Source organism: Komagataella phaffii, chromosome 3, assembly GCF_000027005.1.
Source record: "Komagataella phaffii GS115 chromosome 3, complete sequence".
NCBI lineage: Eukaryota > Fungi > Ascomycota > Pichiomycetes > Pichiales > Pichiaceae > Komagataella > Komagataella phaffii.
Genome location: NC_012965.1, coordinates 1,144,408 through 1,171,608, shown reverse-complemented (window position 1 = coordinate 1,171,608; position 27,201 = coordinate 1,144,408). Strand labels below are relative to the sequence as shown.

Here is a 27,201-nt window from a genome sequence, read left to right as displayed (position 1 = left end):
CTGTTATTCAAACCCCTAGAGAACTTGCGTCATCAGTCATTCAATCTCCTGACATTCCTGCCAAGATTGAGCTTACGCCCGAGCAGATGAAGCTTAAACTAGAGAAGGAGAAAGAGGAAGCTGCCCAAAGAGAAACGTACAAACAACAGCAAGAAGAAAGACGGAAGAAGAAGCAACAAGAAATTATGAATCGCATTTCAGAAGCACAACAAAAGAAAGAGTACGATAGAAAACAAGCAGAGGAGTTGGCCAAATTGAAAAAACAACGCGCAAAAGAAGAAGCCCAGAGAGAGCAACAAGAAGCAATGAAAAAGAAGGAGAAAGAAACCGTTCAGAAGGAAATTAGTAGAAGAAAGGAAATTAGACAACACTACCCAGTAGGCTTGAGAGCAGCCAAATTTGGTAACAATTATGACCCCCAGGCAGCCTTACATTACTTACCACTATACCTCACTGATATTGAGGGCGAAGAATGGTGTATAGACTTACAAGTTATGCTTCTTTTTGGCAAAGAAGGTTTTTACCAGCAGCAGCACTTTTCTGATATTAGGCTCATTGGCCATGAAGATAAGCCTAAGGTATGGAATATTCTTTTTCCAATCATTGGTTACGACCATAAGAAATCTTACTCCATTGAGGAGAAGATCAATCTCTATGAAGATGGTGAGAAACTATTCAACAATCTGAAGCTAAATTGGGTTAAAAGCTCCCAGATTTTCCACTTTTTGGAACACTCTATCTCTGAAGATTCAATAGTAAAGAAACATTTGACTAAAGTTAAATTTTCGTTGAGTAGGTCTCGGCCTTCAGATTTGTCAAGGCCTTCAATTGCAAATAGTACCGACAGCAGTCGAACTAATGGAACCACTGCTACACATACAGGGCAAGATTTATCTTCAGTTCCGTTTTCATTTCGCAAAAGACCATGTGTTGAAGGACTGTTACATGCCCCTCCAACTTTGTAACACCATTTAATATTTCCTGTATACTATGTATCTATATTACCTAATACTAATTAAACTGAATTCAGCCGAGGGTGATTATTACATCTAAAATACTTTAACACGACTACTGAGAAAACGAAAAATGTCAGAGATAAGGTAGGTAACTAGGTTCTATACGAAACTCTTCATAAACTAATGCTAACCTGTTAGAGTATCAAGGGCTCAACTATGCAATGAGTCTGAAGATGAGTCTTTGTCAGAGACAGAGTATCAGGCTCCCGATCTAGATTTTGATATAGTAGATGTGAACCAGGAAGATGAACCTGCCAAAGAGAAAGAAAACAAAGAAGTTGATGAAGAATTTGCATTTCCGCTATTTTCTATTACCAGTTCAACAACCGTTGAAGAACGAGGCAGGAGTCAAGAAATGAAAAAGGTTTCATTAAGAGAACCTTCAGAAGATACAGTTATTCAAAAAAGACCCGATAGCTATTATTTCGTCCAGTACGATGACAAATTAAAAAACCAATTCAAACAGGTTGTTGTCACTGCCGAGGAGATTATTCAAGGATCTAAGGACATAGTATTCAGTAAGAAGAGACTGGTAGATTTGGATCAGTTTAATCGTGATATTGAGGAAGTGCTTTCCAGAAAGAAAAAGAGACATAGACCTGGTAAACGAAAAAGAATGAATAAGTTGGAATGCGATAAAAGGAAAGAAGAGAGAAAGATTTTGGAAGAAAAGGAGAGGAAGGAAAAGTTTGAAGAAAGACAAAAAAGACCATTTCAGGCAAAATCTTTTGGGTCTCATAATCAAATATCCAGAATGAAACAAAAGACTACGTTCAACTCAAAATCATACGAAAAAGGCTCAAAGAGCAAACCCCAATTTAGAACAGAATAAGTTTATAATTAGCCATTCAATACCCTAATAGCATTAATCATCATTGTAACAGGAATACTATTCTCGGTAATATCATCTCCAGATTGAATGATTCCATTAGTTAAGGCCAGCTTGTATTGCTGAGAGCTTTTCTTCAACGCCTTGGCTACGGGACCACCTCTGCTAATCGTTTCTCTGAATTTTGGTCCGATAAACAAAGCTACTTGCCTCCAGAAATGCGTAAATAGGTCGCTGTTGTAGTTGAGTTTCTCTTGGCAGTATTGATCATAAGTTTGTGATAATTTGGGAAAGGGTGTCTCCTGCATGTATTTAGAAAGATGGTATATCGCTTTGGCAAGATGTGACACTTTCTCCATACTGCTCACGATGGTTTTTGGTGAGGTCAGAGTTTTAACGATTGCTTGTGAGGATTTGGACGTATAGTCATCCAATAATGACTGAATACAATTTAGGAAATTGTTATCGGCAAGAGTGGCCAGCGTGAAGCATATATTAGCAATACTCTGTTTGGATGAATCTGCTGTAATTTGAGATAGAAGTGTAGATGCAATATCTACGATAAACACTGTTCGTTTTCTATGCACTGGTTGATAATCTTTCACTAATTGAAGTGACATTAGACTTGAAGCATCTTGGACGTGAAGATCTAAATTGGTGGAAATTTGTGTAAATTTGACAAGATCATTAAATGGAGGTTTATCAAACTCATTTTGGTCGAAGATGGATTCCAGTTGTTGAAGCAGGAAAACATAATAACTTGCATTCCTCAGAAGGTTTGATGTGGCATGAATCCTTTTTAAAGCGCTATACAATTTCAGTGCGTCGTCGTAGGGGATTATAAAGTCGTTTTTCAATCGCTTGAAACTTGAGTTAATTTGACGAACATTCAACCCCTCGTGTGTCTTCTTTAATTCAGAAATGTGCGATAGCTGTGTGACCAAGCGTGTGCTATTTGAAGAAACAAATCTTGCTAGTAAGTCTTGTAACTCCTTTATATCGAAGCTCAATCGTTTAGGTGAAGTCAAAATGTCCAGATTATCGTCATCAACGTTATTTGTTGCCAACAAAAGGTCATTGGCAAATTTCTCAGCAACAAAAGATTGACTCAAGAAACCGTCAAAGTCCTCCAAAGACATCTGGCTCGTGGTTTCTGAAAATGTAAAAGAAACAAGACAGAGTGGAGGAAATGGAAATTTATATTGCAATCTTACTAGGAATCTCCTTCCAGTATACTCAGCAAAGGTCTTTCGCTAAATACTTATGTAGAGCACTTACTGTTACTTAGACGAATCAAGGAACGAGGCACATCTGTCAATCTTTGGACCTGATAATGCAAGTCAAGAGACCGTTTTCTAATCTGAGAGTCTAGGTATGAAGTGAAATCAACCACGGAGCCTCCAACTCCGAAATAGATATCTTTTGCTGCCACTATAGTTTTGGTATTTGGAGCGGTAGTAGTCAACTCAATTAGAATCTCTGATATCACTGGTAGCATCTTAGGCTGGTAGATTGTTTCTGATGTGATGATCAATGTGTTTTGAATGCTTTTGTTCAGGGAAAGTTTCACAAGTCGAAGAAATTTCTCACTCCATCCTCCTGAGATCAAGTTAAGTGTTACGTGATGAGCGGTCAGGTCTTCCAAGAAATTTCTTATTATGCCTCTAGAAAGAAAAATCTCACCATCCCTGATGGGTTCTTCAATTATGATTCCAGGTGCTGCTTCTGTTTTTGCTTGTTGTAACTCCTTCAACCGTGACGGTTCTAGTTTCTTTAAAGCCCAGTTAATTATCAAGTTAGGCACCGTGACAAGACGCAATACTGGTGCATTATAGTCGGTGAGGGTAATGTTAGTTTCTGTGTTTGACGTGTTTAGTAAGTCTTCCAGAATACTGCAGGTTGGCAGAGAGGTTCCACATCCAATTTCGATGACGTTCAGCCCATTAGAACTGGGAAACAGCTGATTGTCTTCGTTCTTGATAAAATCGACAACGTCATAAGCACATTCCCATGACTTTAAGCCTCCTTCGTAAACATTAGATCGAAGGTCTTCATTAGTTTGCCCTAACAATATTTGAACCTCTTCGTTCGAAGAGTCGTCTTCCATCATGAGTTGATGTTTCACATCTGAGAATTCTCTTCTAAAGACTTTGTAGCGACCTGATATGTTTACTTCTTCATATGTCAGTCTTTTCCCAACCAATGACTCCAACAGCAGTTCCAGATCAACTAGCTCTGGCTCGATTGCAGGCTCGTAATTTGAGAGAGCATTCGTTTGATCTGATGCCGAAATATTGCTGTCAGCTTCCTCATCATGAAAGTTGAAAGAAAAAGACATCAAAAAGTCCGAACTTATCCCAAAACTGGATGATTTCAGTCTTCTACCTTCTTTCAGGTCCCCGAATAATTTTTTTTTCTACGCACCGGCTCAAGATCTGTCACCTCGCACCCAACCAACAGCCCTCACTAGAACTCGCAGCATCCCCCAAATGTCCCCTCCCACGCACCATGATTTGATACTACAATTTACGTATCTTATGCATCAATTCGAATAAATAGAGCTTATCCTAAACTTATAAAAATACCAAGTTATCACTTTGCTAGTATTGAAATCTACTACAATACGAAACTTCCATCACTTTGTGTGTCTTCTTTGTGTTCACATCTATTTCGATTGAATTTGAGAGTAACCGGTGAATGGTTCAGCATTCTTAGATTTCAAGTACTCGTCGGAAGCAGCTTGCCATTCTCTGTTCATAGTCTTTGGAACGTTTCTGTTGTAACGGAACGCACCGAAGATGGTAGCAGAAATAACAATTCCAATAACGGTACCCCAAAAGATGTATAACTTGTCCTCCTTAGTGTGCACTGGTCTTCTTGGACCCCATTCACCGAAAGAAATGTACCAAGCAGCCTTCTTCTCTGATAAAGTCAGATCTTTCCATGGCAACTTTTGTCTCTCACTAAGCTGTGAGATGATGTCTTTCTGGTCAGTCTCTGGAAGGTCTTCCCATCTCTTTTCTAAGTTGGTGACAGTAGCGTTAGACAAAGCTGAAGCATATCTGATTCCCACGGCTCTGCTCAGAGGTTTGGCTGTTAGTTGGCGAAAGGATTGTCTCAACATTAGTGTTCTATAGGGTGGTTAGTCTACGATTACGTGTGGAAAGAATTCTTTGGTTGGGAAGAGTTGGGTCACATGATCGCCAGAAAGTAAAAAAAAACACTGTACGTTGATTGGTTGTAATGAAAAAATCATGCTACCAAAACCTATTCTTGGGTGGTGCACGTTAAGCATTCCTGCAAAGCAACGTAGTGGAAATGTAATTGACGATGAGTGATTGGGAAGGCTGATCTTTTGAGATTGCACCAAAACCTTAAACATTGGGGAAACTTTGAAGAAGCACTTTTAATTGGCATTGAATAAGAGCAATTAATGTTCATGTGAGGTAATAACCTTTGAGAAAAAAAAATAAGCTTTAAAATGCTCAATTTGGAATGACGTTAAGAGTAAGGCATTGCACTGGTTATCTGCATTCCCAATTAGAGTCCCTTTAGGTCTCGGAAGACCACTGAACAGTTTTGGGTCGTTAATGCTTTTCTTCCCTCAAAATGAACCAATCATACGTCCCAGAAATAATAAATAACTAGCAACTTTTGTGTCGAATTATTGAACTAAATTTCATTTGAATTCCAACATTGACATACACCCTTAAATCTCTTTCCAACCAATTGAAAGGGTTCTAATACTTACTATATTGATCCAGATACTTGAATACTGTTTACAGGTAGGTGAAGATTTGGACCTCGAGGGCATTACCCCAAAGACCTAGTCGTGTTTTGATTAATGTTGTGGATCAGCGATAAGACCTGTCCCAGCATCACCTACCCTAAGTAGATAAAACTAGGTAGTTAAGTACAACCATACTACAAACTATTGAGTCGGTAAGACAATACTCTTTTTCTAGCTATATAGGCTCAATCAAAGCACCGTCTAAAACTTCGCTTCTGAACTTTTTCTCTTATCTTACTTCCATCTTTAAGAAGACAGTTTTTCACGGATTTGGTTTAGGTACTCTCTGTAAGCAGTACCGCCTCCAACGCGGTCCTCCACAAGATGGCTGAAACACCATAAGCGTAACGGAGTGAGGTCCTCTTGAATCCTATCTGGTACGCCCGTTCTTTGCTTACTTTGACCGATGACAATTTGCAAGTTCTGGTAGGTAATCCTATCTTTGCCTTCTCTAACACGATTAATAACATTTCTAAGACGTTCGTTGAACTCGTTGTTCAGTTCTGGTAGCTCACTCTTTCCATATTTAATGTAACCTGGATTGTCAACACCAAATACATCTAATAGTAATTGCGGAACCGATTCACCTCCAACATATAAGAACAAGTCGGTGCCTGAATCGATCAGATATAATCCATAAGGAGCTAACAACGTGGATGTGTCATTAATAGGCTCAGGTAGAACAATGTCTCCATCGATGGGTTCAGTTACCTCTTCTCCAGCCTCATTCACGTATGTTTCTTCAAGCTCCTCAGGCAATCCGCATTCATCAGCCATATCGTGAAGCGAATAAATCGTTGGATAGATAAATTTAATCAGTCTTTGAATTGGACTTGAAGCCAACAAATTCAAAGCATAAGCACGATGATCACTGGGCACTTTACCTGGACGGAAAGCAATATACTTTGTTAAAGAGTGCAACAGCAAAGGCAACATTTTCAGGTTGTTGCACAATTGAAGAGGGGAGCTGGAACCCAGATTTCCTGCAACTAATTCTTTCTTGAATACTTGGAAAATATCAAGAAGAGATCTATTTAAGTATTCCCGAGCATCAATTAATGAAGACGATAAAGCTTTCTCCACAGCCTTATGGGTGAAGTAGTTTGTGATGGCCAGTTGGTCTGCACTGGCATAGATCTGATTCAGTTCTTTTCCTATAGGAACCTCCAGAGTCATCACACGGATTCTTCTTTCACCAAAAGATGTAGTGTGCAAAACGGCCGCTTGGAAAGCGGCCAAGGGTTTAGTGATGTGCTCATCGATGCTGATCTCAATCAAATAGGACTGATCTCTTGGGAAAGTAGGGAAAGAACACAAGTCAGAAGACCTGTTGAAGAAGTTTCCGTAGAAAGCATTCATCCTCAAGCCTGCAGATCCTCTAACCCTTAATACAGCTTCCAAGTTGATGTTCATTGACAGATGATTAGATATCTCCTTTGAAAGTTTGGTAATATCTTCCTCTCTGGCAGCGGTCCATGCAGGATAAAAGTGCGTCTGACCTGCTGTATACCTAGGCAAGTTGGACAGAGTGGCCACATCTTGGTATGATGAAGAAGCTAAAAACATATCCACGGTGACTTGAGACTTATTACACTCAACAGCGAAGGACTTATAAAATGAGTCATTTGGTGACAGTAATGCACTTGATTCCTTGGCCTTGCCGCTATGAGCTTCCTCATCTCTGATAGAAAGAGCTCCAATTCCCTTATTAGGTAAAGTGGAAGTGAATACAATCATTTTTCCTCCGATGTTGTTAATCAAGCGATGACCAGCTTTAAGTGCAGGACCTAGTGCAAAGTTGGGGTTGACATTATTCTCAAAGTAACTGTGAAAATTGTTGAGCAAATTCTCAATATTCTGACGAGATTGCTGCAAGGGAGCCAGAAGATTCTCTGCTGCAGGAACTATAACATCATCCAAGTCAGAAACAACTAACATTGAAGTTTCTTGCGCATCATTCTCGTCCTCTGAATCTTGAGGAATTGTGAAAAAGTGCAAAGAAGAGTCCACACCAATGAAACCTACTCTTGCACGTCCGTCTTTGTTTGGAATTTGATCAAGTGAGTCTAAAATAGTTCTGGCAACGGTGGCAAGGTAGCCATTTTGAATGGCATGAGTACTCACATCCAAAACAAATAGGTAAACCAATGGCTGTGGCAAGCGCACCATGTACTCCTTTGGAGCCACAAATTCCACAACGCTATAGTTCAATTCGACTCTGGCCATTCTATCAACACGTTGTTGGGTATCCTTGTCAAAATCAAATCCTGATGGAACATCGTTTGTTAGATTACAAAGATTGCATCTCCATTTGGTGTTTCTATCAACAAATGTGATTAAAGGATTGATATAAGATCGGCAACGACGACATCTGGATATGAGCGTGTCTTCGACAACAGGAACTGGCTCATCCTCATCTCTGAGACATTGATATGGGTTTACAACAACGGCAAGGGGCAGCTTCGATTTTTTCAGTAATGAATTGTTGTTTGGGATTACATTTAGTGTGCACCTGAAGTATTCTGGGCTGGCATTAGATTCAGGTTTGCCCGTCAAGGAAGCTCCTTGAGGTAAGACAATTGGTGGCGGCGGCAACTCTAAGTCTGATATTGGTGGAGGTAGCTCCTTCAAAAGATCAGCAGTATATAGTTGATTGAACGGAAATGCAGCTTGCTGAGGTTGCTGTTGATCATACGTGTTTCCATATGGAGGACCTGCGTATCCAAGTTGGGCTGATTGTTGTTGTGGAGCAACGGCAGCTGGGACACCATAAGGACCAGCTGCCTGAGTTGGAGGGACACCCAAACCAGCACCCGGATTGATATACCCCTGCTGTTGCGAAGGGAATTGGTGAACAGGTTGGGGTTGTTGATTTGGCTGAATATTCAAAGAGGACATGCCTTGAGCTAACTGATCTCCACCTGGTGCACCATATGGAGCTCCCTGTCCATTCAAATTTGGTTGAGTGGCTCCCGGTAGTTGCTGACCCGCAATTCCAGCTCCTGGAGTAAACTGTTGTCCATAAGCCTGAGCGCCTGGTTGTTGACCATATCCAAAACTGCCACCTGTGGCCACAGGTTCGGTGGCAGGATATTGCATCGATGGATACGCTCTTCTCTTTCCAGACATAATTGTGAATTTAACAGTTAATTGGAGCTGTGGAGAATAGAAAGTGACAGGGGGGTTCTCTTCACCAAAACGTGTTGATGGATTATAATCCTTGAAAAGTGATGGAACAGACAGATCACCTTCAACGAGGGCCCTTTGGAAGGATATATTCGCGATTCTTCGACATCTTTTATCCTATTTAGTTTTTACTATGTACATTAATGAACTCGAGGGACTTGTCTAGGGAAGGAGATTTATTGTCATCTTGAGACTGGTCAGGGGTTTCTGTAACTTCTGGCTTCTTCTCCTTCTTGGGGAGTTTATCGTTGCTCACAAATAAACTGATAATGAAAGCCACGCTGGCGCATCCCAAACCAAAGTAAAAAGTTGCTCGAAGACTCTCCATCAGTTTCTCTGTTACCAGTTCCTGAAGATTCTCTGGGAGGGAAAGTATCGCTTCGGGGGAATTTAGAAGTACTGAATCAGGAATTCTGATGATGGAGTTCTCTGTGTATGGTCGGATTTTCTTGCTGAAAGTAACAGAATAAATAGTGTTAGCCAAATTGGCACCAATTGCACCACCTATTGACCTTGAAAAATTGACCACTACAGTAGTCAAAATAAGGCCAGAAGCTTGCTTTGGCGCTGCCAGTTGAGCAGAAATAAGCACTGTCTGCATCTGTATACCAAGAGAGACACCGGAAATAATAAACAGACCAATACGCTTGGACAAAGGTGAATCAACATCTAGCAGAGTCATTAAGCCTCCACCTATTGGTCCCAATATTGTCCCAATAATAATTACAGGTTTCACCTGTTTCGATCCTTGAACCAATCCTGTACTTATTAATGTTGCAACCATGAGGGGAATGATCAAAGCTAGGGTATCAATACCGGATTGAAAAGCTGATCTGTTCAAAATGGTTTGGAAGTATAACGTTCCGTATATGACTAAGGTCATAAAGTTACAAAATGTGAAGAAGTAGACCAAAGTACAAACAAATACGCCTGGAACTTTGATGACAAAATATGGAATCAAAGGGTTTGACGAAAATTTGAAATTCCAAATAGAGAACACAATCAATGATAACCCTCCCAATACAAAACAGCAGATCACAGCAGCCGAATTCCATGGGTAGTTTATGCCACCTAAGGACATTGCTAATAAAATCAGGACGATTCCAGCCATAAAGCTGGAGATTCCAATGTAATCGATCTCTCTGATTTTTGACCAGGTAAATTTAGGTCTAGGGGGGTTGAATGCATATAGTAGCAACGCTGTAGCAAATCCACCTACCGGAAGATTAATGTAGTAGCACCATCTCCAAGTGACCTCTGTAGTAAATACGCCCCCCACCAATGGGCCCAAAACTGAGGAGATTGCAAACACTATCCCAAACAAGGACATGATTGCAGGCCTTTTGTTCATATGAACCACTTCACTGGCAACAACCGTCGTTAAGCTCTGGATTCCTCCTCCTCCAATACCAGCAATAACTCTGGCCACTATGAGCATTGTCATGTTTTGAGACACAGCACACAGCAGTGACCCCAGCTCAAATAGAAAAATAGCCAGCAATAGGGAGTATTTCCTTCCAAACACAATGGAGAGTTTACCGTAGACAGTTACCACACTTGCGCTTGCCAGCATGTATCCCGATACCAACCAACTAATCTTGTCAAAGGAGCCAAAGTCCTTACCAACTTCCGTGAACGTCGTGGAAACAATAGTTTGATCCAAAGCAACCAAGAACAATATCAGCATCAAGGAACAAATGCAAAGAACTAGTTTTTGACCTTTCAAGAACTGCTCTTCCCGAGTAGTACCGTCCCCCGCAGCTGCCTCATGATAAGCCATAGGAAGAGGAGCAAACGGTCAAAGTAGTTCGAGAAGATCTGAAAAGGACTAGCAAGAGATTCAAGATTATAAGTCCGAAAACTCCCATTAACAAGGAACAGTGAAAACAAAGGGAATATTCTGCAAGACGGCTAAATGTCTAGGCTAGAATGAAGTTTTATGAAGGGAACTTGTATCTATTCTATTCTAATTTATTTTGAATGAAATCGGCCAACTTTTTCTCACCACTCAAGATTGCTTGAATAGATTTCAGAATCTCATCAAAGGACTCAAATTCGGTATATGGAACTTTCTCTTTTTCGCAATAGGTGATCAGTTCTCTACCCTTTCTGGCAAACAGCAAATCAGTCTCTCTTGCTGCTGAAAGATCAGAGACACCGTCTCCACAGTAGAATAGAGGGATCGACCTATTATCAGCATTCTTATCGAGGTTGTGCTTGTCAAGTACTTCCAAGATAGATAGGGCCTTATCGTGACCAAAAGATGTGTCATCTCTATAGACAATATCCCAAGAGCCATCATCGTTGATCTTGACATCGTTGGAGATAATAGTAATGTTGTCCATAGCATCCTGGCCAACCAATTTCACCAACAAAGTTTCGATGATGGGCTTCATTCCTGATGAAATCACATAGATGGGAACATTATTGGCATAACACCATTCATAGGTGTCTTTGAAGCCTGGATCGAGCTCAATGTTCTTGAGCAGAAAATCGATACATTCGTCGAATGGCAGTTTTACTGATTGTAACTCTTCAGCAAAACCAGTCCTGAAGTCCACTTCGCCATTGAGAATCTGATTTCCAATAGCAACACGGGACTCTTTACCCATACCCAAGTTGTCTGTGAGGTAGTCATTGGAATCTAAAAGAGTGACAGTTCCATCCCAATCGGTGAAAACGACGGCCTTAGGAGATGACATTGTAGTGGTTGGGGTAGAAAGAATAGATTACTGGAGGTCTTGAACGTGTTTATAGGGCAGACCTGGCGCGCAAAATTGGTTACGTCATATCCACCTAACGACAGTGAAAGACGGATAGCCTGCGCAGGTGATGTTTACCTGGAGGTGAAAAGTTGCTGCCAAAAAACCACAGGCCTCCCACCTGGGGCTTCCTTGTTTTGGTATGACATTTCGGATTTAGTAATGCCATCACTCAATTTGGTATCAGGTTCTTCTAGCTGACCCATGTATATCGTAACAAAACGAGAATGTCCCCGCCTACATGAGTCAAAGATATCCTTCCAGCACGTCAACCTAAGGGCAAGGTATAATCCCTTCGCGATAGATTGTCTTCCACGCAACCCCAATCACAAAAAAAAATAACTAGACCTCTCCTCGCGCTTAGGCTTCTTCTCCTTCTTTAAAACGCCACCAAATGGACTCAGATACCACTTCTAGATTTGTTCCCGAGTACAGAAGAACCAACTTCAAGAACAAGGGACGGTTCCAGCAAGATGAGCTAAGAAGGCGTCGTGAAACCCAACAAGTTGAGCTTCGTAAGGCCAAGAGAGATGAAACCCTAGCCAAGAGACGTTTTCTTGTGAATCCTGGAGAAGGATCCGTCCCACAAGAAGATGACTCCGAGAACGAAGATGAAATTAATGTGGAGGACAACCAGTTTTATTTGGAGCTACAGAAAGAGCTGCCTCGTATGATGGAGAAGATTAACTCAAACGACATGGAGAGTCAGGTGGAGGCAACCATGAAGTTTCGACAGATTTTATCGCGCGAGTATAATCCTCCCATCGAACTTGTGATCCAGAGTGGAGTAGTCCCAAGACTAGTTGAATTCATGAAAGATCAACAGGAAATTCTACAATTGGAGGCTGCATGGGCTTTGACTAACATTGCTTCGGGTTCCTCCGACCAAACTAAGGTTGTCATTGAGGCTGGCGCAGTTCCATTGTTTGTTCAACTGCTCAAATCTCCTTCCATTGAAGTACGTGAGCAAGCCATTTGGGCTTTGGGTAATGTTTCTGGTGATTCATCTGCCTTCAGAGATTACGTGCTGAGCTGTAACGTCATGGGTCCTGTACTCGAGCTATTCAATTCCTCAAAGATTTCTTTGATTCGCACGGCGACTTGGACATTGTCCAATTTATGTCGTGGTAAGAAACCACAACCTGACTGGAACGTTGTTTCTGCAGCACTTCCTACACTGGCCAAGTTGATCTATTCCACTGATATTGAAACCTTGATTGACGCTTGTTGGGCCATTTCATATCTATCGGATGGGTCTTCAGATGCCATCCAGGCAGTTGTTGACGCTCGTATTCCTAGAAGATTGGTTGAGTTGTTAGGCCATGAATCTACAGATGTACAAACTCCAGCGCTTCGTGCTGTTGGTAACATCGTCACTGGTAACGACCTACAAACCCAAGTAGTGATCAACGCTGGTGTATTGCCTGCACTGTTACCACTACTAGACTCTCCAAAGGAGACTATAAAGAAGGAAGCATGCTGGACTATTTCCAACATTACTGCAGGAAACCCAGATCAGATCCAAGCAGTCATTGATTGCAACTTGATCCCACAGATTATTCGTCTCTTGGTCACTGCCGATTACAAAACAAAAAAGGAAGCATGCTGGGCTATTTCTAATGCATCTTCCGGAGGGCTTGTTCGCCCTGATCAGATCCGATACCTTGTTAGCCAGGGGTGTATCAAACCATTGTGTGATCTGCTCGCTGTAGCAGACAACAAAATTATCGAAGTCACACTTGATGCCCTGGAGAACATTTTGAAGATGGGAGAGTTGGATAAGGAAGCTCGTGGAGCTCCCTACAACGAGAATGCTATGTATATTGAAGAAGCTGGTGGCATGGAGAAAATCTTTGACTGTCAAAATAACGAGAATGAGAAGATCTATAAGAAGGCATACCAGATGATCGAGCAGTATTTTGGTGAGGATGATGGTGACTTGGAGGATACTGGGTTACAGCCAGAAGCCTCTGGTGACGCTTTTACATTTGGAGTAAATTCCGCTGATCCATCGCAACAGCAAAGCTTTAACTTTAACTAGTCTAAGTGACCAAACGCTCCTCCTCTCAAATTGATCCCCATACCTGCCATCCCATTCTTACGTAATATGTAATATATATATATCATCCAACTAACTTACTTAACGAGACAACCGCCATCGACCTCTTTACCACCTCGGCATTTCGCACATGGATTGCCTAATTCTAACCTAATTGGGAACAAAACAAACCCAATCGAGAAAGCAGTTCCAAAATAACGCACTTGAGGACACGACCTTCCCATTTCCGCAACCAATAACTGTGCCACCCAAGGCAAATCCGCGCCATTTAAGTCTCCGAAGCGAGCCGGATTGGATGCTCGTGTCTCGTTTCTTCCGGGCAGAATTTCAAGGCAAACTGGCCGCTACAAAAAAAATACCATCAACTTTAATTTCCTTCCTTCTACTACAACATCAAGAATGAAGTTTTCCACTGCGTTTGCTGGCTTTGTTGCCCTAAATGCTGTGTCCATTGTTGCTCAGGACGAGGCTACCGATGCTCACGTTGTCACCACAACTGTGACCACCGCTTCCACTGAGACTCACAGATGGGGAAGATTCGACAAGACTTCTCCTTCTACAACTTCCACTTCTTCAGGTACTCACAGATGGGGAAGATTTAACAAAACTCCAGATCCTACCACTACCACCATATTCTCGTACGACGGTGTTGTTCACAGAGAAGTTGTTATTAACGGTTCGAACAGCTCTAACCACTCCAACACTACCACTTCCAGTTATGAAGGTTTGGCTGCCTCGGTTGGTGCCCAGTTCGGTTTAGTTGGTGCTGCTGGCCTCGGTTTACTGATGGTCTTGTAGAGAGATACCATAGACTCATTAATATATTCCTGTTAACACTTAGAATTTTTTGAACTTTATTTCCCTTTCTGGTTGCTTTCTTTTTTTTTCTGTATTATTTATTATGCGGACCCTTAAGTTTCCACCGAATTCTGACTTAAAACATCAAACAACACAAGATGCAATTTGCCAGTTTCTTGGTGAGCTTGTTTGCAATCAACACCGTCACTCCGACCGCCGATTCAACAGCCACCGATGCCCATGTAGTCACAATTACCATAACCGACATGTCGGTGTCCATCTTTACACCCTGGGGAAGATTTGACAAGACTACACCTTACTCTTACTACTACAATACTGTGGGAAGTTCTGGCTCTACTAGCACCAGTACCTGGGGTAGATTCGACAAGACTACGCCTTCTTCAACAACAACTTCCTCGGGGACGCATCAATGGGGTCGATTTGATAAAACCACACCGACGACCACCACACGAACTCTCTCCACAACAACAACGTGGGGTAGGTTCGATAAGACTACACCCAGCGTGACGACTACTTCTAGCGGCACTCATGTTTGGGGAAGGTTTGATAAGACCACGCCTAGCACAACTTCCGAAACTACCACCACTCGTACTTGGGGTAGATTCGATAACACTCCTGACCCTACAACAACCACACTTTATTTGAATGGTGGTCAAGTTGCCTCTGCTCAATGGGGACTAGTTGGACTCGTCGGCGGTGCTGCGCTCATGGCTTTATAAGATATCATTGTAGATTAGCAAGCCTTTTTAATGTGAACAGAGTGATAAGCACCGACTTCTCTTGTATTGTAAATATTTTTTTCCTTGCATTGTTTTCACTTGTATTCTTCCTACACCTAGTATGACGTTTACTGACAAATTGCAGTATGCCTACCACCATCCACAGCATCTGCTAGGTCACTCTTGGGTGGACCTGTCATCCGTTGCAACTGCTGATATTCTTGACAGCGGGGAACATAGTCCAATTCCAACAACTGAAGGCTCCTTGTCTAACCCATTAACAGACAGTGAACAAGAAGACATGGTTCAATTCCCCCCTTATCCGTTCAGGAAGGACCCTGAACAGCCTAGCTCGTCGGATATGGCCTTTCATTTGAGTTGTGCAGGAGTCATCATTGTGAGTTTCAGTTTCACTTTTGGATTTGCATTGGGAAGGCACATTTAACGCAATTTGATCTTCGCTGGAGTTAAGGCCAGCTGCTTTAACCATAGACTCATCTTGGTCGCTATAAACAATGCTATCACTGCAACTAGCATAATCTTACCCGCTAGTTTGAGTATTCTTTCGGTCAATCCAGGCACAAGAATACATTGCTCCACGTTGATTTGATACTGTATCTCATCGAGATATTGTTTAAAGTTAGAGTTTCTCAGGGCAAAGAAGTTAGGTTTGGCCTCAACAATGAGATATATCCCAGGAATCGCTCCTTGCAACTCTTCAATTGGGGTGTCCACTGTGAAGTTTTGTCGTATGTCATTATCGTTGGATGCCTCGCTCTTTTCCACCACATAGCTAAGACTAAAATCAACAGGAAAAATTGCACTCCAGCAAAGAGAAACAAAATAAGTTGACCCCTTTTCAACGTTTAACCGATGTATCGTCTTGATTGGCGGAAGAGTCCAAGAATTATGCAACTCAATTGGACAAGGGTTTCCAGGACGGTGCAAGTAGACGTCACCTCCATAAACTTGGCTCAAGTTTAGGGAACATGGAATTGTCGTCCTTTCATGAGAATTCAGATCCCCATAATCATATACTTCATACGCAGGATCAGCATATACCAATAACGTCTCAGTATTAGCGTTCACAAGATGGATAACTCCCAGCAGCCACCATAAAAAGATCATTTTTCAGACGATGTCCAAGAGAGTAAAGAAGAGAAAATCATTAAATTACTTTTTCGCTATATCAATCAACCCCAGGATTCCAATTTACTTTTTGGACAACTCTCTCATCAAAATCTTCGCATTATCAAGAAATGTTCCTATTAATGATTCATAATCATTATTTCCTCCAATACCTTTAAAAGCGTCTAATAATTGTTTAGAATCAATTTCAAGCTCCATTTCAAAATTCTCTTGTTTCGAGGTTCCCTCATAGACTTTGGTCAAATCAACTTGAGTTGCGGAGGGTTTATGAATATAGCTGGTCCTGTGTTTCCTCCTAGAAAATGATCCTTCAGGTATCAACTCGTCTTTCGGTATATTCTGTGGCAGTTCCAGTGCGATGGTCAGTTTCAGATCGTATCTGCATTTCGGAAGATGTATCACTAAGCTTGATTTCTTGTCCTTTTCAATAACGATATCACCGCGTTTTGTCGTTGTGTCCTGTGTTACTCTTAAACGAGTCTTTTTGCCTCTAGCTCCTGTATGCGAAAAGAACCGATCAATAGTATCGGTTCGTAAGGCTGTTACTTTGCTCTCCTTGAGGAGTTGTTTGAAAAAGTCCTCCACACTTTGATGATCAACTGGTTCCAAATTAATATTAAAGTAGCACTCTTGCAAGAAAAAATTATTGTTCAATGTTGTCTCTGTGATTACTGGTAATTGTATTCTTTTATCTGTTGCCTTGCTGACAACCTCTCCCACCTTGATTTCCAACTCCAAGATATCCTCAAGATTGGGATGCTTTTCAGAAAGACTATTCAAATTAGCATATAACCAGGTAGTTACTGATCTCGTTAAATCGTCATAAGGTATCACACCAGTGAAAGTTGAAAACCGGGAACTTGAGGTGGTAGGACCATTATTAACCAAATTGGAGAAAGCCTTGGAATGGTTATCTTGAGTCCGCCTTTCGTTTTGAACTTTTAAATTGACTTTGGGGACAAAGTCTCTGGCCCAGACCGGTTTGACTTTATATCTTCTTGGTTTCGATTTTTTTGTGTAGTTCGAAGTATCGGAGTTGGCATTCTGGATTGCTTCCGTTACTTTGGGTTTTGCTACTGTGATCTCTCCGTTTGACGTTTCAGAAACTCTTCTAGATAAATCTGGAGTGGAGCTACTGCTTATGTCCACGTCTTTTGGGTTGCAGAGATCAAGAACGCTATTCCTTGATTTCAGTGCAGGAAGCTCTGAACTCTTAGTTGGATTGATCAGATCAGTCACTGAAACTCGCGATTTCGTCGAGATCACACTTTCAGTCCTCTCTCTCGGCTGCTCAGATAATCCATCGGCTGGATTATCCAAATCTACCAAGTTCATATCAACAACCCAGCAGCTTATACTTCAAGTGAAGAATTATCGAAGCAAATCGTTTTCGCACACTCCCATCTCCATCAGATAGTATTCGCGCAAAAGTACTCTCACGCGCCAGAATCTGCGTTGAGACAATACAGTGATATCTGTCCCCAAGAAAACTTCTCGAAGCTTTTTTTTGGTTTCTCCAGATTCTCTCTTTTCTTTTCCCTTTTTCATCTCCATTCCGTGCTGTATTCTACTGTTGCAAATTCAAAAAACGCAATGACTGACTTGAAAAGCAAAGCAGATGCCTTGAAAGATAAGGGAAACCAAGAGCTCAAGCAAAACCATTTCGAAAAGGCCGTCGAGTTTTATACCGAAGCCATCAGTCTGAAGCCAAATCCAATCTATTATTCCAATCGAGCCCAGGCCCAAATCAAGTTGGAAAATTATGGTTTGGCTATTGCTGATGCTACAAGTGCCATAGAACTGGATCCATCTTATCTTAAAGCTTACTATCGAAGAGCAGTGGCGACGTTTGCTATTCTGGACTACAGGAAGGCCAAACTTGACGTGAAGATGGTGCTCAGTAAGGTGCCAAATGATCCTAACTCGAAAAAGTTGGCTGCAGAGATTGATCAGATTATCAAGAGAATAGCTTTTGAAAAGGCTATTGCTGTAGACGAGAAAGAGTCAGTCATTCAAGAATTGGATTTCAACGCAATACAGTTGGAAAATGATTATGATGGAGCTCCTTTGGAGATCGAAGTTACAGGCAAGGGACAAGACAGAAACTTGTCCGTTAATATTACCCAAGAATATCTCAAGCAAATGATTCAAAGATTCAAGAATGGTAAAAAGCTTCCAAAGAAACACGCATTTGCAATAGTAGCTGCCGCTAATGAAGTTTTCAAGAATGAACATTCTTTGGTAGAGTTTGGATTTGACAGAAATAATAGCCAAGAAGAAGCACTACCAGACACTGTGAAGACAATCACAATATGTGGAGATACCCATGGTCAGTTTTACGATGTTTTGAACATATTCGAGTCCTTCGGTAATGTCGGTCCTAATCATGTTTATCTATTCAATGGAGATTTTGTCGACAGAGGAAGTTGGTCTTGTGAAGTCGCATTCCTTCTTTTCACACTCAAACTTTTATACCCCAAGTTTTTCTACTTGAACCGAGGTAACCATGAAACCAACAGTATGAACAAAGTCTATGGATTTGAAGACGAGTGTAAATATAAGTACGGTGAACGCCTTTTCACCTGTTTTTCTGAAGCCTTCAACTCCTTGCCTTATGCTACTTTGATAGGTCAAGAGTATCTGGTAATGCATGGAGGACTATTCAGCGATGACAAGAAGACCCTTCAGGACATAAGAAACATTAAAAGGGTCCCTAATAGACAGCCACCAAATGAAGGAGTGGAAATGGAACTACTATGGACAGACCCTCAGGTTATGCCTGGACGTTCGCCATCTAAAAGAGGTGTTGGAATTCAATTTGGACCTGACATCACTTACAGATTCTGTAGGAGCAACAATCTGAAAGCTATCATCAGATCACATGAAGTCAGAATGGGTGGTTATGAGGAAGAACATGACGGTAAATTAATTACCGTGTTTAGTGCTCCTAACTACTGTGACACTCAAGGTAATCTAGGTGCAGTCGTCAACTTGACATCAGATGAAAAGAAAGAGTACAGAATAGATTTCAAGACTTTCAAAGAGGTTCCTCATCCCGACATAAAACCAATGGCATACACAAACTCTGGAGGATTTTAATCTACGTTACATAGCACCTTAATATTACATTAATGTATGCGTCCTGGTAAGGAAATCCTTCACCAATGGTAGCAGTGATTCATAGCGTCAAATCTTCAGTACCTAGATGAAAGCTCCAGCTAGGAGGCCTATTTTTTCTCGGTTAAGTTGTAGAGAGTGGCGATCTAAAAACGTCATCAACACCCTACAATAATACGTAACCTGAATACAACAAAGAGAGGAAAAAAATTGGAACGATGCTGGTCTTATATAAAGATCTTTGTGGTGTTGGGGTGTCGGGACTGGTTTATATGAAGCAGGTCTCTCTGTAAGGCGTATTAGTTTATGAAAAATGAGATAGTACTGGGCCTGTTGTTTCAATCCAGCAAAACGAATTACCCCAGTGTTGAACGACCAAGCAAATATTTCTGTACATCATCGACTGTTTCCTTCGTCGAATTTTCGTCTGTACTGTTTCCCTTTTGATTACGTAATATAGTGGAACCCACCAACGGTTTCAATAGTACTTAAACTATCCCATTTTACTCATATAGATTTCCGTTCCCCAATGTTGTTTTTGTGGTTGCTTTTACCAGCAGCTTTTGCCCATCAACTTAGCGGGAGAATTGAAATAGATGATGTCGATTCTTCTAGAACAAAAGTTGAGCTCTATAGCCCGAACGTAACTATCACAACCAGAATTCTCCATGACGGGTCATTTTCCATTTCAGATCCTCCGACCGGAACCTACAAACTTAGTCTGCAATTGCAAGATTACGCTCTAAAAAATGATCGGTATCGCGTTGAAGTTACAAATGAGAACATCACTGCCCACAAATACGTTACGAATCAGAATTGGACTGAGTCAGGCTCGTTGGTCGAGTTGCCCCTATTCGTCCCCTTTGAAAACGTGGTTGCCAGAAAATACATTGAAATATCCAGTGGTGGTATACTAGCTAATAATAGTTGGATTATATGGGCTCAGCAGAACCCGCTGATGGCCCTAGGAGTCTTGGTTACAGCCGCAATAGGGTTGTTCCCTCATGTGATGAATTACTTTGATCCTGGCTTTACCAAGCGAATCTTGGAGGAGACTGTCCAACCAAAACCGGAATCACCAGAAGATGCAAACAGGAGTATTAGTTCCAACAGCAATGAGTCAACGACTACTGCAAGGGGAAGCTCCCAAAAGCCGATTCGAAAAAGGAAGTAACCAAAATTTAGATTTGTTCGACAACAAAAAGTCGGCCTTCGTCATCACCACATAGCAGTTTGGGCTTAGTATGAAGTCTAGTATTCTCTTTATACTCACTTGAAAGTCCAAACCGAATACAGCATATTTTATTTGCTTCATCCATGCTAATGGTTTTCAATAGCCTTATGTCATATCTATTCTCTGTATGGAATAGTCCGTATAATTTGGCCTCAGAAACGAATCCAACGGCAAGTACGCAACCAGGAATCCAGTACTCGTGGTTGATTTGCCCCTCTAAGTTGAATAGATCGTCATTCCTGCGAGCAAAGGATATACTTCCAACGTTTCCGCTTCCTATGAGGCTACTTGAAATTGACTCACCATTGATTGTGTATAGTAGCAGCTCATTTCCCGACAAACAACCCACAAAGCCGGCATGGTTATCAATATCAATTAGGGATACGGGAAGCTCCTCACATATTGATCTCATATATTCAAACTTGAGCAAGTCCCACATAAAACAATTCCCCTCCTCGTCTAGGCTTATAAGAGTGTTAAAAATCTGGGAGACTTTAAGATCTTTTATTGCGCTTTCATGGCCTCTAAGAACTTCTTTCAGCTCTAATGGTTCTAGAGTTTTCGAAAAATCAGTTGAAACAATCTTCCAAATATGTATCACACCACTCACATCTCCAACTGCGATACTGGAGTCACCAACCATCACTAAGCAGGTTATTGAGTCGTTCTGTAACCCCTCAACAATCTCTTCATTGATCAATAGAGATCCATTTCGTGGAAGTGGCATAACATAATGCAATCTATCGCTGCAGACTGAAGTAGGGTATCCTATGAACTTCCTACTATTTTGGAGATTCGTCTTTACAATGCATTTGATGGGCTTTATTCGCTTTAACTGGCTAACCAAACCATTGTCCAATGCTTCCAAGTCGGCTCTGCTAATGTGAATGTTTTCACGTAAGTCTCTTGGTGGATGAGGTTTTGTAAATACTTGTAGTGGCGTTTGGCCAAAGTTATGGATTATACCGGTCATAGCCTTCTTCTCAACCTCTTCTTCAATTTTATCTAGATCTACCGCTCCAGAGTAACTGAGATGATGGAAAACGTTAAAAGCTTCGACTGCGGGCTTTCCTCTTTGCTTGAAACCAAACACAAGATCAATCCATTCATGCAAGTGCGCAGATACGTATGGACTTTCTAATGCTTCTCTATTTTTTTCGATGAATAGTTTTGGATCTCCTTTGGCCCAAGGAGGTAATTCAACGTTATCGACCTTACTCCCACTTTGCAAAGTTCCAAGATCAAATTTGTTTGAGTTCATTAAAAATTCAGGCAAGTAGAAAAACTCAGGAATTAGCTCTCTCACATCCGAAGTATTATCCGCTGAAGAAGAATTCCAAGCTTTATTGATGGAATAAAACATCCGATCGGCATGATCAAACTTTCCACCTTGAAGTAGTAAATAGGATTGAACAAAAGGTTCTAGCCGAATCAAAAAAGATGTTACTATCATTGAAGAGGAATAGTGAGTACCGTAATGAAAGGGTGGGGCATTTGAATCTTCCAAACTTTGCAGAGCCTCATATCTTTCTTTGAACAAGTTCAATCGCTTTTCAGTCTGAGCACCCATAGGCTTTGTTAGGTCTCGATAAACCTTGGGATCATCCAAGTCTAGTGTATCGCTCGTATAATCGGACAACACCCACGGGAATACAGGATACTGAGTCAGGTCTTTATATGTCCTGCCCGCTAACGTGTTAACTATCATGAGATAATAAAAATTAGAAATCTCTCCCCTTCGCCACTTCTTGGTAATTGTTAAATTGTTCAGATTGGTACCACTAAAAGCACTTGTAAGCTTGAAGGTAAACGAGTTATTATCTAAGTGGGCAGTGCTTGTAGCTGCTAAACTAAAAGCTTGACTCAAGTCTTGATCGAGCAATTGAGTTGTGTAACCTTTTAGCTTGAAGTGGATGTAGTCCCTCACCGAAGGGGAAATACATGTTATCAGAAAGCTACTCCCATCGGCAAAAAATAATTCCAAACCAACATCTCGGAATAGGAATTGTCTCTTAGACACCGAAGCTAATATGTTGAGTTTCCAGTTGGTAGTTGAATGTGACTTGAGGTCCTTCTCAAAATTATCAGGACGTTTTTGACCTGTTAAAAGTTGCATGTATGGGTCTCTATCTTCTAGGTCAGCATCTTCGATATCAATAATCTCTCCCTTGGGAGAGTGGTAATAGTTTTCAATGAGATATATATGAGAGGCACCAAGGATCATTACCGATTCTGTCGCTTCTAGACCATGGACCTGGCAAACATTCCATATTGCGTTCACTTTGTCTCCTGGATTTAAACTTCGTAATACTTTTCGGTTCTTATCCTCCTGTTGCGCTTCAATATCACCAGGTTCTTCAACAAATTCAAAAGTTTCCCCATCTTGACTTGAAATACTATCAGTATCATCAAAGTTTTTGATATCAGGCGTATCTTCTTTAACTAATTCTGTCTTGTCATCACCCGATGTTTTGGCATAATCTGTGTTCAGCTTCTTTGCCAATGAATTATAGTCAGGTAAGATACGTTTTCTCATTCTATCCATCCCTTCTGACAAATCCAGCATCATTACAGGCTTTATGTTACCAACTTTTAAGGAAACAGACGTTCTTATCTTTAACTTATTGTACATGTTAATGTAGTAAAGAACATCATCTCTATGATCTTGATTATGTCGATGATACTTAGCCAATTCTGACGAAACTATAATTTTTGTCCAGTAACTGCATTCTGATTTGAAAGATTCAACAGCAGACCGCTTTTGAAGGACACTTTTATCAACCAATTTAAGTAGAGTGGACGTGCTATCTGGAGTCGAATTGTTTAGATGTTTCAAAATATTCATTTTAAGGGTGAAATTCTTCAAAAATGCCGTCCGTACAGATGGAACAGAAGCTTCAGATCTCAGTTCGTCGTCAGTGATACTAAGCATGCCAGTGAAAAAATGAATGACGACGCCTGCATCATCGGCAATTAGCTCAGCGATATGTTCGAAGTCTGGTTGCCTAACCAAAAAGCAAGTTTTCAAACAGTTGATACAGAGATTGCTTATTTCAGGGTCGTTGATGAAAATATTCTTGAAAAGGATAACACAGAATGTTGCCAGTTTTTCATTATCCAGCATGGTCTTGAGTAGATATAACTCTTGGTGAAAAATGAAGTTTGTTGCAATTCTTTTTATGTTTGACTGGGAGTCTTGGTTATTAGATTCCATCAAAGAAACTGTAGCCTGTAGAAGTTCTCTGATCAGCAGAGAGCACAAAGAATCACCGATGTTTTGTAGATCATTTTTCCACCTCCCTTTATCATCGCAATGCAGTCTGAAGATTTCAAGATAGTTTGAACTACTTTCAATAAAGGTTATAGCTTGAGGTCCTGTCCATTTGCTAAACCTTTCTTCATTTAAGCAGCTCTCGTAAAACCTAAACACATTGGTCAAAGTAGATGATGGTTTGGTGGTTAATTCTTGTAAATAGATGCAAAATTCCTCCAAGTGTTCAAGAACGTGCGGAAAAATAAAAGCATGGACAATAGTAAATGTTCTAGAATCAGCAGTAACAGAACCCATGAAAGAAGAAAAGGCAGTCGCCTTTTTGTCAAAAATTTTCTTAATAAATATTTCACTCAGCAGCTTCTCAATAGAGATTCTTATCTCATCCATTTCTGGTATTGCTTTGAATTCGGTAGACAGCTCAAAAAGCAAAAGTATGTTCAACAGCATCGCCAGCCATTTTTTATCATTTAGAAAGAAAGATTCCAAAGATGACGGTTTCCCGTATGTTGTAACTATCATATAAATGAATGAATTGGCAAAGGCTAAGAAATTGAGTGATTGCATGGATGTAGATGCAGATAAATCTCTTGAAAGGGTTTCAATTGTTTTGATAGCAGATGCTTTGAATAAATTTGCAAGAAGAAACAAGAATTCCGGCATTGAAATGCGAAGCTTGGTTCCTTTAGGAGCTAAATTGTTGACGATGTCTCTTAGATTACTTCCAAAGTCTCGTGTTTGAGGAAACCCAAATGTTCCACAGAATATCGTAGAAATAAGCTCATTGTCATAAGACTTTGATTGTAAAAAAGAGGTCAGGATATCTAATCCGGCATGAGAGATAAACTTCTCATACTGTGTGACTCGAAGCATAGTAAATAATCTTATTAGAATTTTCAATGCATTTATTGAAACTTTAATTTCTTCATCTGTTAAAATTAACAATGCCCATTTCACACTTAAAGATTTGACTACTCTTCTGTAGAATAGGGGAGGATCAAGGGACGTTGCTGACGTTGATGTATCGCATACAACGGTTGTTAGTGCATCTAAGACACAAGCACCTGCGCTTCTTTGAATCAATTTTTGAGAAGAACTCAAATTGTTATTCAAAGAATAAACAACGTAAAGGGACAAGGCCCTCCAAAATATCAGCGGCGGGATTGGCTTTTATTAGCACTAATAACGAATTGTGAAGAATTGGAAGTATACTGGATTCAAATGAGCCAAATTTCAAGGCCTGGATAAATCGTTTGATTATCTTCATTTTGGAAAGTTGTTTGATATTGAAGTCGTGGTACTTGCTGTCTTGTCCGAAAACGGTGAATTGAAAGAGAAGAAACTTGAACGATTCGTTATTATTCTTGGATGATTTCCAAATCTCAAAGTCAACGATAAGACTTTTGTACGCCTGCACGTTGACTAAAATCGATTTGAAGGGAGATTGGTGATCGTAGCCCACAAAATGAAGCACTGAATCCAAAGTTTTAATGCCAATCATATTTCTTTTCGTTTTCAAAATTGTAGCAAGAATATCATACCCATTCTTAATGGTGAACTCGTAGTTATAAAGCCAGCTACTCTCTAGAATTTCAAAAAGGATGCTGAGATTATAAATCAGCTGCTCTTCTGTGCTGGAAGACTCGACAAACCTTAGCAGCATGAGCCCTCCCCCTACTGCATATACAAGCTTGTGAATAGATGAAGGTTGATAGAGCAAGCAAGCACCATTTGAACTCAAAGTCCAGTTTTCATCGGGTATATCACCATCAGTGAGTTGATTGGTTGAGCAAGTTTTTGGCGCAAACATTCTGTCTCCAACTTTGAAAATCGTAGTTGAGTGTATAGCTAAAATGATGGAATTAGGAGGTAACTTGAAAAGACCTCTTTTTGTCGCCAAGTGAATTAAATTATTTGTTTTCTTAGAGCCATTCTCGTGTAGTTTGGTAACTTTCAGCCTATCTTGGTTGTAATATTTCCTAAGTTTGATTTCGAAAAATGCCCTGTTACGGAGTGAAAGCAGTTTGGTCACCTGTCTATCTTGGAAAAATCCAGCATACTTGGGACCAAGCCAATAAGATAATTGGATCCATTCATAAGGTTGAACATTATTTATCAGCAGAAGGCTTGAAAGGCTGATCGTTCTAAAAGTTTCAATGTTTGAGATAGTTAATTGAAAACTGTCTGGTGGATGATGGAAAAGGTTCGGAATGTAAATAGTCTGGGCAAAATCACCATCGACATATAACTCCGCTTTGGTAGGGCGACCCTTATTGTCGCCTTGATTTACTATGGTTATGTGGTACAATTTGTTGAGTTCAAAAACGAAAGATTCAAAAATACAATCGTCATCGTTTCTCGGTTTGATAAATAGTCTTTCTCCAACTAGTCCAATCTGAAATAATTCTCTGTCCGCTGTGCTTATTTGAAATAAGGAGATGGATTCTGCTCCTAAAATAGAGGTTATGTTAGTTCTTCCATCTGATATAGATATCCAAGCTTGAAAAGTAAATCCATGATTTGGATTCTCAAGGGAAAGCTCATTGACGCTAATCTGAGATTCCATAGGGAGTACCAGCTGAGGTAACTGGTCCCGTTTCAGATATTTCAGTAATAGAGAAGAGTCTTTGTTGGAGAAAATAACATCTTTATGATATTGAGACACCCACTTCATGTCAATATCCGAATCTGTCGACTCTATTAGACAATCATCCAGTAAGTGACTAGGAATATCATCCCTCCTGGCCCTCCTGAATTGCCGATTCAAAGACTCCGAGCAAATGAGCACTTTGTTGATTGGATAGTTATGCATCAGATTGTAAGTATATTGTAGGATCATGGTCGGAAACCTAGCATCATCGCCCGTCCAATCTTGGATCAGTATCAAATGGAGTAATACAGCAAATAAAGAGGCCTGCTCTCTAGACAAACAGGTGGCGCCTGAATTTGAATCGTCATTGATATTGGGTAATACGTTAGAGTCGCTTAAAGCAAGCGTGTCCAAACTCTCAGCCAGCTCTTCCACCTGTGAAACACTCCTTCTATATAAAACCAGGAGAGTTAATAGCCTGTTTTCTTCGAATTGAGCACTTTTGATAATCAATTGCGCAACATGGAAAGCATCTTGATCTCGTTTTCGATCTATTATATCTGCCAATTGGTCACACCAACTCATGTGTGAAGACTCTTGCAAGGTAACAAAGTTTGTACCCTTTAGGCAGCGGTTCGTTTAGTTTGAAGGCTGATAGAT

General features: G+C 40.7%; 12 protein-coding genes across 12 annotated transcripts; 3 read left to right on the top strand and 9 right to left on the bottom strand.

Moving 5' to 3' along the window:
- Positions 1–1,856: 1,856 nt before the first annotated feature.
- On the bottom strand, positions 1,857–2,984 carry PAS_chr3_1202 (uncharacterized protein; the record flags this gene model as incomplete). Its single annotated transcript, XM_002492798.1, has 1 exon — positions 1,857–2,984. One exon carries the CDS (start codon positions 2,982–2,984, stop codon positions 1,857–1,859), a length of 1,128 nt encoding a protein of 375 aa, XP_002492843.1.
- A 122-nt stretch (positions 2,985–3,106) lies between these two features.
- On the bottom strand, positions 3,107–4,183 carry PAS_chr3_0616 (Putative S-adenosylmethionine-dependent methyltransferase of the seven beta-strand family; the record flags this gene model as incomplete). Its single annotated transcript, XM_002492797.1, has 1 exon — positions 3,107–4,183. The coding sequence occupies one exon, from the start codon at positions 4,181–4,183 to the stop codon at positions 3,107–3,109; it is 1,077 nt and encodes a 358-aa protein (XP_002492842.1).
- Positions 4,184–4,510: 327 nt separating this feature from the next.
- On the bottom strand, positions 4,511–4,969 carry PAS_chr3_0615 (Subunit Va of cytochrome c oxidase; the record flags this gene model as incomplete). Its single annotated transcript, XM_002492796.1, has 1 exon — positions 4,511–4,969. The coding sequence occupies one exon, from the start codon at positions 4,967–4,969 to the stop codon at positions 4,511–4,513; it is 459 nt and encodes a 152-aa protein (XP_002492841.1).
- A 912-nt stretch (positions 4,970–5,881) lies between these two features.
- Positions 5,882–8,764, bottom strand: PAS_chr3_0614 (Component of the Sec23p-Sec24p heterodimeric complex of the COPII vesicle coat; the record flags this gene model as incomplete). The annotated part of the gene is made up of 1 exon (XM_002492795.1): positions 5,882–8,764. The coding sequence occupies one exon, from the start codon at positions 8,762–8,764 to the stop codon at positions 5,882–5,884; it is 2,883 nt and encodes a 960-aa protein (XP_002492840.1).
- A 178-nt stretch (positions 8,765–8,942) lies between these two features.
- On the bottom strand, positions 8,943–10,601 carry PAS_chr3_1201 (uncharacterized protein; the record flags this gene model as incomplete). Its single annotated transcript, XM_002492794.1, has 1 exon — positions 8,943–10,601. One exon carries the CDS (start codon positions 10,599–10,601, stop codon positions 8,943–8,945), a length of 1,659 nt encoding a protein of 552 aa, XP_002492839.1.
- Positions 10,602–10,782: 181 nt separating this feature from the next.
- On the bottom strand, positions 10,783–11,523 carry PAS_chr3_0613 (uncharacterized protein; the record flags this gene model as incomplete). Its single annotated transcript, XM_002492793.1, has 1 exon — positions 10,783–11,523. The coding sequence occupies one exon, from the start codon at positions 11,521–11,523 to the stop codon at positions 10,783–10,785; it is 741 nt and encodes a 246-aa protein (XP_002492838.1).
- A 454-nt stretch (positions 11,524–11,977) lies between these two features.
- PAS_chr3_0612 (Karyopherin alpha homolog, forms a dimer with karyopherin beta Kap95p) lies at positions 11,978–13,624 on the top strand (the record flags this gene model as incomplete). Its single annotated transcript, XM_002492792.1, has 1 exon — positions 11,978–13,624. One exon carries the CDS (start codon positions 11,978–11,980, stop codon positions 13,622–13,624), a length of 1,647 nt encoding a protein of 548 aa, XP_002492837.1.
- A 1,997-nt stretch (positions 13,625–15,621) lies between these two features.
- PAS_chr3_0610 (Hypothetical protein) lies at positions 15,622–16,308 on the bottom strand (the record flags this gene model as incomplete). Its single annotated transcript, XM_002492791.1, has 1 exon — positions 15,622–16,308. One exon carries the CDS (start codon positions 16,306–16,308, stop codon positions 15,622–15,624), a length of 687 nt encoding a protein of 228 aa, XP_002492836.1.
- An 84-nt stretch (positions 16,309–16,392) lies between these two features.
- Positions 16,393–17,664, bottom strand: PAS_chr3_0609 (Beta (RNA 5'-triphosphatase) subunit of the mRNA capping enzyme; the record flags this gene model as incomplete). Its single annotated transcript, XM_002492790.1, has 1 exon — positions 16,393–17,664. The coding sequence occupies one exon, from the start codon at positions 17,662–17,664 to the stop codon at positions 16,393–16,395; it is 1,272 nt and encodes a 423-aa protein (XP_002492835.1).
- A 258-nt stretch (positions 17,665–17,922) lies between these two features.
- PAS_chr3_0608 (uncharacterized protein) lies at positions 17,923–19,428 on the top strand (the record flags this gene model as incomplete). The annotated part of the gene is made up of 1 exon (XM_002492789.1): positions 17,923–19,428. The coding sequence occupies one exon, from the start codon at positions 17,923–17,925 to the stop codon at positions 19,426–19,428; it is 1,506 nt and encodes a 501-aa protein (XP_002492834.1).
- Positions 19,429–19,975: 547 nt separating this feature from the next.
- PAS_chr3_0607 (Hypothetical protein) lies at positions 19,976–20,620 on the top strand (the record flags this gene model as incomplete). Its single annotated transcript, XM_002492788.1, has 1 exon — positions 19,976–20,620. One exon carries the CDS (start codon positions 19,976–19,978, stop codon positions 20,618–20,620), a length of 645 nt encoding a protein of 214 aa, XP_002492833.1.
- A 7-nt stretch (positions 20,621–20,627) lies between these two features.
- PAS_chr3_0606 (uncharacterized protein) lies at positions 20,628–27,126 on the bottom strand (the record flags this gene model as incomplete). The annotated part of the gene is made up of 2 exons (XM_002492787.1): positions 20,628–25,015; positions 25,164–27,126. 2 exons carry the CDS (start codon positions 27,124–27,126, stop codon positions 20,628–20,630), a joined length of 6,351 nt encoding a protein of 2,116 aa, XP_002492832.1.
- Between the last annotated feature and the right edge of the window lie 75 nt (positions 27,127–27,201).